Source organism: Salmo salar, chromosome 24, assembly GCF_965601325.2.
Source record: "Salmo salar chromosome 24, fSalSal1, whole genome shotgun sequence".
NCBI classification, from domain to species: Eukaryota; Metazoa; Chordata; class Actinopteri; order Salmoniformes; family Salmonidae; genus Salmo; species Salmo salar.
Genome location: NC_138314.1, coordinates 37778937 through 37791153, shown reverse-complemented (window position 1 = coordinate 37791153; position 12217 = coordinate 37778937). Strand labels below are relative to the sequence as shown.

Below are 12217 nucleotides of genomic sequence, written 5' to 3'. Positions count from 1 at the left end.
TCAGTTCAATCAGTTCTCCTGTATCTATACCAGGGATGGGCAACTGGTGGATTTTTGTAGGTCCACGGATCAATTTCCACAAAATAAAAATGTTTTGGAATCCAGTCGGCTTCTCAACTTACTGTTGAAAGTTAGAATAGTAGAATACACAAGGTGCAATATTTGACATTTTTCTCTTGTTATGTCAGTCACTCAATTAGCCCATGTCAGCTAAAAAGTTGATTTTGTTAGTCACTCTCACTCAGATGGCATTTGAAAACATTTCTCTCCACAAAATGTGTATAATTGCAGAAAAGTAGCTGTAAAATTGCTAAATATTTTCTCCGCCCTATGGCAAAATGTGTAGAATTGCTCTAAAACTTAAACATAGATGTTTTTCTCTCAGCTGTCAAGAGAGGGGCCGCTGAAATGTTTTGCTTTGATCCCACTGACCTTGAACTTGACTCCGTCCTCCAGCACCACAAAGCCCTGCCAGGGTATGAGGTCGTCCTGGGCCAGTGTTCCGTTGGCGTTTGTAATGGTGAACTGGACAGTGACGGTGCCGAAGGTGCCCTGGGGTGGGTCACGCACAACGTACAGGATGGCAACGCTCTCCCCCAGCCCGGACAGCGATGTGGGCTCCCTCAGCAGGAAGGGCTGGCTGCTGTTGAAGGATATGACACCGTGGCCATCGTCGCTAGCCAAGATGTTCACCGTTGCTACAGGCGACAGGGGAGAAAGGGAGAGCAGTTTTCACCAGAGAGTATGTCATATTTCATGTGTGAAACCACAGGTACGTAGTCTAGTGTTTCCCAACTCCAGTCCTCCAGTTCCCCCAACAGCACACATTGTTGTTGTAGCCCCAGACGAAAATACCTGATTCAACTTATTGAGGGCCTGATGATTAGTTGACAAGTTGAATCAGGTATGTTTGTCCGGGGCAACACCAAAAATGTGTACTGTTGGGGGTACTGGAGGACTAGAGTTGGGAAACACTGACGTAGACTTTACAAAAAGTACCTTCAACACAATATAAAACAGGAAGTGGTGTAAAGACTTAAGACTTAAGCATTTTTGTGGGGTATCTGTACTTTTCTATTTATATTTTTGACAACTTTTACTTTACTCCTAAAGAAAATAATGTACTTTTTACTCCATACATTTTCCCTGACACCAAAAAAAGTACTCGTTACATTTTTAATCCTTAGCAAGACCGGAAAATTGTCAAATTCATGCATTTATCAAGAGAACATCCCTGGTCATCCCTTTTGCCTCTGATCTGGTGGACTCACTAAACACAAATGCTTCATTTATAACGTGTCAAAGTGTTGGAGTGTGCTCCTGGCTATCCATAATAAAAAAAAACAAGGAAATGGTGCCGTCTGGTTTGCTTTACATAAGGAATTTGAAAATATGTATACTTTTACTTTTGATACTTAAGTATATTTGAGAAATTACATTTACTTTTAATACTTAAGCATATTTAAACCAAATACTTTTAGACTTTTACTCAAGTAGTATTTTATGGGTGACTTTCACTTTTACTATTAAGGTACCTTTACTTTTACTGAAATATGACAATTGGGTACTTTTTCCACCACTGAAAACAGGTTTAGTGAATGTGCATGATGCTACAGGCTTCCAGCACATCCTACCTGTGGTATTGGCTCCCAGCTTTAGTCCAGATGATGGATTAGCCAGAATGAGCTGGAACCTTTCAGCTCCCTCTGGGATGACGTCATCAATGATCTGCACCTCAACAAACTGATGCCTCTCGCCATCAGCGAAGTGGAGCATCTAAAGAACAAACAAAAGGTACTGTATGAACTCACAATAGAGCATGTGTTTAGTCTCATTGTTGGGGCCCAGAGTTTTCCCAGGTCAGATCACCTGGTCAGGGAAAACTCCTGGACCATGTTCAATAGCCAAAAGTTGTCAAACGCTGCAGATGGAAATACCACGAACAGAGTGTACGTCAGAGAGGCATGTTTGTTCTACATAGCATCTTTTATATCTGAACGTTCCAAAACATTGTGTCTTGCTGAGCACGCCCCTGGCTGTACATTATTTAAGAACTCTGATTGGCGGTTTAGTGTGTTAGGGGCGTGGCCTCACCGATGGTGTGGCATTGTAGTCCAGACCCAGCTGACCTTCCAGGTTCTGAGTGTAGAAGAAGAGTGACACGTTTCCGTAGGTCGTTGAGCTCCTGTAGACCACCAGGTTCAGCATACCCATGGTCTCATTCACCTCAAAGCTACAAGGAAAAACACACAGCCAAACATCACAAGTGTCTGCCACCTGAGGTTGAATGCACTAACTGTAAGTCTCTCTGGATAAGAACGTCTGCCTCAGTAAATGACTACAATGTACATGTAAATGAGAATAAGGATCCCTGTGTTTTAGTGACTTGGGTGATTTATTAATTGACAGTCATGAAAGGGGACAGAAAAACAGACATCCTACTGAAGAAGGGGAGCAGTGTGGGCTTTTCCCAAACAAGCAACAGTGTCAGTGGGAGGGTGAATTATACAGAGCAGAGTGTTTCTGAGTGTAGTGCTTTCAGAACCAGACTACATGTTGTAGAGGTAAGACAAAAATCACAATGAAAGGCGGAGCCACTTACTTAGTATTTGTCCATTCAATGACACCTCGAATTCCATCATTGGCAGCAATGCTGATTTCTGCCACCAAACCATGTGTATCTGAAGAGGAAAGGCAACATTACAATAGGAAGGGTACCTCATGTGCTAAAGTCTTGTTCAAGTAATATTATCATTCAAAAACTAGCATTATCTTCAGCATGAACACTATGACCTGAAAAGCTGGGCCAGAGCATCTAAAAACGCTACATAGACGGGTTGGTTGTTCAGCAACAAAACCGACGTAGTTGACTTAGATCGTTGACAACACGTAAACTATATTTCATCTCCAATGTTTGTTGAAAACATACATTAATTTGCACAATGAGCACCTGTTGTCTCTCAAATACATCATTACAGTTGTTGGTTAGCTAGCTAGAGATTGTTTTGCCATATTAGTCAGGACAAATACCTCAAAACAAGACATGGTATCAAGAACAAGATAAAAGTTATTGTCATTGTTGCTAGCTATCTGGCCATCCAGATTCTCTGCCCCCATTGAAGTGTGCACATGATTTTCATGAAGTTGTCAGTTAACCATTCTAATAGAACTGGAGATGAGGGACACTCACTTCTCACATGCAGCTGAGAGTCAGAGTATGTGTTGACTTATTTATAATGTCCTTAGTAGCGCTGTCTGTCTGTCTGTCTGTCTGTCTGTCTGTCTGTCTGTCTGTCTGTCTGTCTGTCTGTCTGTCTGTCTGTCTGTCTGTCTGTCTGTCTGTCTGTCTGTCTGTCTGTCTGTCTGTCTGTCTGTCTGTCTGTCTGTCTGTATTTCACTGTCGGTCTCCGTCTCTCTGTCGGTCTCCGTCTCTCTGTCGGTCTCCGTCTCTCTGTCCGTCTCCATCTGTCCGTCTCCATCTGTCCGTCTCCGTCTGTCTGTCTGTCAGTCACTCTGGGCACAGGCTCTATGAGGGCCATTTAAAGCATTTGGTTTGGCTGTCCCATTTCTCACCACACAGCGTTTTTCAGCTCGACCCAAACGACCCCTCAAGGGAGATATCAATCATAAGAAGCGTAGCCACTGAGTGCTGGCAGATGGGCCTGTGTCTCTCCAGTCTGTTTAGTATTCTGTCTACTCATCATTTTCTTAAGTTACCCATTTATAAAATGATGGCAGACAACAGAACGCACAAGGGAATAGTTGGAAAACCCAGTGATTTGTAGGATCTCTGTGGGAAAATGCACATTTAGAATGCTTTGTGATTTACATAGTTGTCCATTTGGGACTATGCCAAACCCAGCGTACCTAGTTTAGGACCAGGTCTGAGGGTGGTGATGAGTACTGCCGACGTTACGTTGACCAGGAAAAATTCCTCCAACTCAGGGATGTCATCCTGGAAAAATAAACATATACAATTTGTATGACATATAGCCTACATTTATACTGTATGAAAAGTCCAATGAAATCCATACACATCTACAAGCCTTCCAGAGCACCAACAGAGCCAAATGAGAGAAGTTTCCTGTGTGGGCCAGAGTTGGGTTAGATTCCACTTCAATTCAGTCAATTCTGTAAGTTAACAACAATTCCAATTCCCCCAAAATACACTGCTCAAAAAAATAAAGGGAACACTTAAACAACACAATGTAACTCCAAGTCAATCACACTTCTGTGAAAACAAACTGTCCACTTAGGAAGCAACACTGATTGACAATAAATTTCACATGCTGTTGTGCAAATGGAATAGACAACAGGTGGAAATTATAGGCAATTAGCAAGACACCCCCAATAAAGGAGTGGTTCGGCAGGTGGTGACCACAGACCACTTCTCAGTTCCTATGCTTCCTGGCTGATGTTTTGGTCACTTTTGAATGCTGGCGGTGCTTTCACTCTAGTGGTAGCATGAGACAAAGTCTACAACCCACACAAGTGGCTCAGGTAGTGCAGCTCATCCAGGATGGCACATCAATGCAAGCTGTGGCAAGAAGGTTTGCTGTGTCTGTCAGCGTAGTGTCCAGAGCATGGAGGCGCTACCAGGAGACAGGCCAGTACATCAGGAGACGTGGAGGAGGCCGTAGGAGGACAACAACCCAGCAGCAGGGCCGTTACCTCCGCCTGTGTGCAAGGAGGAGCAGGAGAAGCACTGCCAGAGCCCTGCAAAATGACCTCCAGCAGGCCACAAATGTGCATGTGTCTGCTCAAATGGTCAGAAACAGACTCCATGAGGGTGGTATGAGGGCCCGACGTCCACAGGTGGGGGTTGTGCTTACAGCCCAACACCGTGCAGGACGTTTGGCATTTGCCAGAGAACACCAAGATTGGCAAATTTGCCACTGGCGCCCTGTGCTCTTCACAGATGAAAGCAGGTTCACACTGAGCACGTGACAGACGTGACAGAGTCTGGAGAAGCCATGGAGAACGTTCTGCTGCCTGCAACATCCTCCAGCATGACCGGTTTGGCGGTGGGTCAGTCATAGTGTGGGTCTGGCATTTCTTTGGGGGGCCGCACAGCCCTCCATGTGCTCACCAGAGGTAGCCTGACTACCATTAGGTACCGAGATGAGATCCTCAGACCCCTTGTGAGACCATATGCTGGTGCGGTTGGCCCTGGGTTCCTCCTAACACAAGACAATACTAGACCTCATGTGGCTGGAGTGTGTCAGCAGTTCCTGCAAGAGGAAGGCATTGATGCTATGGACTGGCCCGCCCATTCCCCAGACCTGAATCCAATTGAGCACATCTGGGACATCATGTCTCGCTCCATCCACCAACGCCACGTTGCACCACAGACTGTCCAGGAGTTGGCGGATGCTTTAGTCCAGGTCTGGGAGGAGATCCCTCAGGAGACCATCCGCCACCTCATCAGGAGCATGCCCAGGCGTTGTAGGGAGGTCATACAGGCACGTGGAGGCCACACACACTACTGAGCCTCATTTTGACTTGTTTTAAGGACATTACATCAAAGTTGGATCAGCCTGTAGTGTGGTTTTCCACTTTAATTTTGAGTGTGACTCCAAATCCAGACCTCCATGGGTTGATAAATTGGATTTCCATTGATTATTTTTGTGTGATTTTGTTGTCAGCACATTCAACTATGTAAAGAAAAAAGTATTTAATAAGATTATTTCTTTCATTCAGATCTAGGATGTGTTATTTAAGTGTTCCCTTTATTTTTTTGAGCAGTATATATAGAGAGGCATTGAGGAATATTGGTATACGAATTTCAGTTGACTTGCTGAATTGACTAAATTGAAAAGGCATTGAGCACAGCCCTGGTGGTGGTCTTACATCCAGTATGGTGACAGGGATGGCCACAGAGATCTGTCCATCCTGTAGGATCACTGAGCCCGATACAGAGAGAAAGTCCTGTCCTGGTTCAGCCAGGGCCCCGCCCCCTTCCACCTGGGAAAGGTCCTGGAGGGATCCTCGGACCGTCTCATAGCTGATATTCACTACCCCTGGAAACACAACAACAACAATACTTAACTGATAACACATACAGTACCAGTCAAAAGTTTGGACACACCGACTCATTCCAGGGTTTTTCTATATTTTTACTATTTTCTACATTGTAGAAGAATAGTGAAGACATCAAAACTATATGGAATCATGTACTAACCAAAAAAGTGTTAACCAAATTATATGTTATATTTGAGATTCTTCAAAGTAGCCGCCTTAATGACAGCTTTGCACACTCTTGGCATTCTCTCAACCAGCTTGTAACCTTTATTTATCTAGGGAAGTCAGTTTAGAACAAATTCTTATTTACAATGACGGCCTACCCTATGGGACTCCCAATCACAGACGGTTGTAATACAGCCTGGAATCGAACCAGGGTATCTGCAGTGACGCCTCAAGCACTGAGCTGCAGTGTCTTAGACCGCTGCACCACTCGGGAGCCCTTCATGAGTTAGTCACCTGGAATGCATTTCAATTAACAGTTGTGCCTTGTTAAATATTTATTTGTGGAATTTCTTTCCTTCTTAATGCGTTTGAGCCAATCAGTTGTGTTGTGACAAGGTAGGGGTGGTACACAAAAGATAGCCCTATTTGGTAAAAGACCAAGTCCATATTATGGCAAGAACAGCTCAAATAAGCAAAGGAAAACAGAGAAAAAAGTACGGAGAAAAAAAAGAAAAAAAAGAAGGAAAAAAAATATATATGTATGAAATGAAATGTATGCATTCACTACTGTAAGTCGCTCTGGATAAGAGCGTCTGCTAAATGACTAAAATGTAAAAATGAAAACAACAGTCCATCATTATTTTTGACATGAAGGTCAGTCAATGCAGAAAACTTAAATCACTTTGAATGTTTCTTCAAATGCAGTCGCAAAAACCATCAAGCTCTATGATGAAACTGTCTCTGCTGCAGAGGATAAATTCATTACAGTTACCAGACTCATAAATTGCTGCCCAAATAAATACTTCACAGAGTTCAAGTAACAGACACATCTCAACATCAACTGTTCAGAGGAGACTGCGTGAATCAGGCCTTCATGTTCGAATTGCTGTGAAGAAACCACTACTAAAGGACACCAATAAGAAGAAGAGACTTGCTTGGGCCAAGAAACACGCGCAATAGACATTCGATCGGTGGAAATCTGTCCTTTAGTCTGATGAGTCCAAATTTGCGATTTTTGGTTCCAACCGCCGTGTCTTTGTAAGACGCAGAGTAGGTGAACGGATGATCTCCGCATGTGTGGTTCCCACCGTGAAGCATGGAGGAGGAGGTGTGATGGTGTGGGGAGCTTTGCTAGTGACACTGTCAGTGATTTATTTAGAATTCAAGGCACATTTAACCAGCATGGCTACCACAGCATTCTGCAGCGATATGCCATCCCATCTGGTTTGCGCTTAGTGGAACTATAATCTGTTTTCAACAGGAAAATTACCCAACACATCTCCAGGCTGTGTTAGGGCTATTTGACTAAGAAGGAGAGTGATGGAGTGCTGCATCAGATCACCTGGCCTCCACAATCACCTGACCTCAACCCAACTGAGATGGGTTGGGATGAGTTGGACCGCAGAGTGAAGGAAAAGCAGCCAACAAGTGCTCAGCATATGTGGGAACTCCTTCAAGACTGTTGGAAAACCATTCCAGCTGTAGCTGGTTGAGAGAATGCCAAGAGTGTCATCAAAGCAAAGGGTGGCTACTTTGAAGAATCAAAAATATATTTTGATTTGTTTAACACTTTTTTGTTTACTACATGATTCCATATGTTTTATTTCATAGTTTTGATGTCTTCACTATTATTCTACAACGTAGAAAATAGCAAAAATAAAGAAAAACCCTTGATTGAGTAGGTTTGTCCAAACTTTTGACTGGTACTGTACATTATTACTTTTTCAATGAGATCACATAACATACGATAACAGTTACTGGCAGACTTAGATGTGTGAACAAAACTGCATTTACACAGGCAGTCCAATTCTGATATTTTGCCACCAATTGGTCTTTTGACCAATCAGATATATTTTTGCTGCCTGAGTAATAAGAGCAGCCTAAGCGGCAAAAAGGCTGATGTTGTTTTGAGAAAATGTATCAAATGTACAGTATAGTCTGAACTGTTCCCATCATTAAGAACTGGAATTTTTCCTGCTTAGATCAAGTGGTCAGGGATAACTAACTGTCGCCACTAGTCCCAAGTCCCTATCCACGACCGACCTGAAGCCAAAAATTCTCTGCTGATGAAGACGTTGAGGTCCCAGACTGACCTGAAGCCCCAAACTCTCTGTTGATGAAGACGTTGAGGGTGGCGTCGCGCTCCTCCGTGGTCAGACTGAGGGAGGACGGGGCGATGCTAAGCATCCCAAACGGCCCGTCACTGGTCTCCACGGTAACCACCGCCTCGCGCCCCTGGTCATCCAACACTCCGTGACCCGTTACCAGAACACCTGAGGGACAAGGAGAAGAGAACTGACGGATACTATCCATACAAACAGTAGTCAAACTCATCCCCAGCCTGACAAAAACTATCTATACAAACAGTAGTCAAACTCATCCCCAGCCTTAGGGGCTCTTACAGACTTAACTCTTTGCTATGGTAACCTATATTGCTGATCAATGCTGCATAGAGTCATTGCCAGGGCGTCACTGTAAATAAAAAAGTGTTCTTAACTGACTCGCAATGGTTAAATAGAAGTTACATAAACAGAGATCCAAGTACATAATAGGACAGATTTTGAAATGTGCCTGTTCAGTACATTGATGGGAAGAGGACAGAGAAGGTGATTTACCATATGTGCGGACGTTGGACAGGATCACCCTGTACAGCTCCTTCTCCTCAGGTGTTGAGTCTTCAAGCAGCTGGAGGACTATGGTGGTGTTCAGCGTTCCCTGTGGGAGTGACAATATGCTCGTACTGTATACACCCGAATAAACCTTGTACTGTGCATGGCATGTAAACCATGTAAAACAGAGGAAGCAACTTGGTCAGTTTCATTTACCCCAGTGAAGAATAGTAGTCCTGAGGTGGGTGTGAAGGTCCTGGCAACGCGGGGTCCTTGGATGGTCCAGTCTACTGTGATGTTCCCCAGCCCGGGAGCTGTCCTGATCACCAGCAGGGACAGCCTCTCCCCTACAACACACACATACACACATGGACGAACGGACGCACGCAAGCGCACACACACACGGACGAACGGACGCACACAAACACATGCACACACAGTGGTTGAAAAAGTACTCAGCTGTCATACTTGAGTAAAAGTAAAGATGCATTAATAGAAAATGACTCAAATAAAATATCAGTAAGTATCTCCAATACTCAGACACAATTTACAAACCAAGCATTTGTGTTTAGTGAGTCCGCCAGATCAGAAGCAGTAAAGGATGACAAGGGATGTTCTCTTGATAAGTGTGAATTTGACAATTTTCCTGTCCTGCTAAACATTCGACAATGTAACGAGTACTTTTCGGTGTCAGAGAAAATGTATGGAGTAAAAAGTACAATATTTTCTTTAGGAATGTAGTGAAGTAGAAGTAGTCAAACATATAAATAATAAAGTAAAGTACAGATACCCCCCAAAAATGTTTTAAGTATTTTTACTTTACACCACTGCGCACACACACACACACACACACACACACACACACACACACACACACACACACACACACACACACACACACACACACACACACACACACACACACACACACACACACACACACACACACACACACACACACACGTTAGTCACCTTTTAAGATAATAAATGTGGAGAAACATTTATCATGCAAAATAGCACATGCTAATTTAAAACTTTTCCTTAACAATGTGCATTATAAGCAGTGTTGGGGAGTAGTGAACTACATTTAACTCCATTTTGCAGTAGCTTGGTGGTAGTTGAACTAAATTGTAATCTTGTTAGTGTTTTCAGTAGTTAATTACTTTGTTGCCAAGTAGTGTTGTAGCTAACTACTGGAACTACACACTACATTGTTTTGCAAAAATTAAATAAAATAAAACATGAGACCTGCTTTATTCTCATTTGAAACATTGTTAAATAGCTAAATTAGACATTCTGTTATCATCTGACTCCAGAGTGATCTGTTTTTGCAATTTGTAGTCTATGACATTTCACATTTAAATATGATGAAGTAGTTTGGATGTAGTGAACTACTATTTCAAAGTGACTTTAGTTCAGTAAACTGTATGTTTCTTAAACAGGCAATCTGCAGTAGCTTCTTCCATTTTCGGACTTCTGAATGAATGACATATAGCCCATTGATTCCTGAAAAATATCAATTAGAAATGCCTTATGAGCTTAGTTCAACTGTCGTACCCCATCAGAACCCAACATATAAGCTTGTTTTCAATGTTTGTAAACAAAGTAAATGTAAACAACACTATATAGCCTCAAAACAGGGTTAAAACTATAATTTGGATATCATGGTCAGTCCTTGCATACATAGCTCTGTTCATGAATTTGAGAGTGGTTAGACTTTTCCAGCCCTATCCCTCAGCTTTGTTATTGTTTCAACTGCTGATTGCCACTTTAAGAGGAGCTTAAATGTAACTTAACTTCTTCCAGTATGAAGTAATTGGTAGCGTGGTAAACTATATTTAGTAGATTCCACACCACTGATTATAAGGAGACTATTGTTCAACATGGGTTTAGTAAACTGTGTGATGCATGTGATGAGAGGCAGTATTTGGAACTTGCATTTGATTATATAGGATGCCTTCCTGTTTATTTCTAATGTCAAGGTTATTTCTCATTGCCATTTCATTGCGCAAATGTTAGCCATAGTCCGCTGTTTCAGATTAGTAGACCAGGATATAGGACTTGACGAGGGCAATATGAAGGACCTTCCTTAGCTACCGTAGGTGCTTCAGAGACTCATTATATCAGTAAGTGGTGTAAGGATTCGCCACAGATAAGAGTGGAAGAGCTCTGTCATGCATGCCCAATGAGCTATACCTGGAACTAACTACATGAACCACCTACTGCCACATGCTCCTCCCACTACCTGCTGCATTCCTTCATTAATTAACTGGTTGTGATGAATGAGGTTGGTAGCTGTGTTAAGCTATGGTAACTGGGTTGAGCTATGGTAACTGTGTTTGCGGTATGGTAGCTGTGTTGAATGAGGTTGAGCTATGGTAACTGTGTTTGCGGTATGGTAGCTGTGTTGAATGAGGTTGAGCTATGGTAGCTGTGTTAAGCTATGGTAACTGTGTTTGCGGTATGGTAGCTGTGTTGAATGAGGTTGAGCTATGGTAGCTGTGTTAAGCTATGGTAACTGTGTTTGCGGTATGGTAGCTGTGTTGAATGAGGTTGAGCTATGGTAGCTGTGTTAAGCTATGGTAACTGTGTTTGCGGTATGGTAGCTGTGTTGAATGAGGTTGAGCTATGGTAACTGTGTTTGCGGTATGGTAGCTGTGTTGAATGAGGTTGAGCTATGGTAGCTGTGTTAAACTATGGTAACTGTGTTTGCGGTATGGTAGCTGTGGTGAATGAGGTTGAGCTATGGTAACTGCGTTGCCGTACGACAGCTGTGTTGAATGAGGTTGAGCTATGGTCGCTGTTTTGCCGTATGGTAGCTGTGTTGAGCGATGGTAGCTGTGTTGAGCGATGGTAACTGTGTTGAGCTATGGTAGTGGTGTTGAGCTATGGTAGCGGTGTTGAGCTATGGTAACGGTGTTGAGCTATGGTAGCGGTGTTGAGCTATGGTAGCGGTGTTGAGCTATGGTAGCTGTGTTGAGCGATGGTAACTGTGTTGAGCTATGGTAGTGGTGTTGAGCTATGGTAGCGGTGTTGAGCTATGGTAACTGTGTTGAGCTATGGTAGCGGTGTTGAGCTATGGTAGTGGTGTTGAGCTATGGTAACTGTGTTGAGCTATGGTAGTGGTGTTGAGCTATGGTAACTGTGTTGAGCTATGGTAGCGGTGTTGAGCTATGGTAGCGGTGTTGAGCTATGGTAACTGTGTTGATGTATGGTAACTGTGTTGATGTATGGTAACTGTGTTGATGTATGGTAACTGTGTTGATGTATGGTAGCGGTGTTGAGCTATGGTAGTGGTGTTGAGCTATGGTAGTGGTGTTGAGCTATGGTAGTGGTGTTGAGCTATGGTAGCAGTGTTGAGCTATGGTAGCAGTGTTGAGCTATGGTAGCGGTGTTGAGCTATGGTAACTGTGTTGATGTAT

At 43.2% G+C, this 12217-nt stretch overlaps 1 protein-coding gene across 1 annotated transcript in view; it reads right to left on the bottom strand.

Annotated features, from left to right (window-relative positions):
* LOC106585809 (adhesion G-protein coupled receptor V1) overlaps positions 1 to 12217 on the bottom strand; it is a 236869-nt gene that overhangs the window by 151090 nt on the left and 73562 nt on the right. The window contains exons 35-43 of the mRNA XM_014172457.3: positions 9012 to 9142; positions 8802 to 8901; positions 8280 to 8459; positions 5851 to 6020; positions 3868 to 3955; positions 2603 to 2681; positions 2095 to 2233; positions 1635 to 1776; positions 433 to 698 (exon numbers count right to left, since the gene is read on the bottom strand). Coding sequence (XP_014027932.3) covers positions 433 to 698; positions 1635 to 1776; positions 2095 to 2233; positions 2603 to 2681; positions 3868 to 3955; positions 5851 to 6020; positions 8280 to 8459; positions 8802 to 8901; positions 9012 to 9142 — 1295 coding nt within the window. The remainder of the gene's footprint in view (positions 1 to 432; positions 699 to 1634; positions 1777 to 2094; positions 2234 to 2602; positions 2682 to 3867; positions 3956 to 5850; positions 6021 to 8279; positions 8460 to 8801; positions 8902 to 9011; positions 9143 to 12217) is intronic.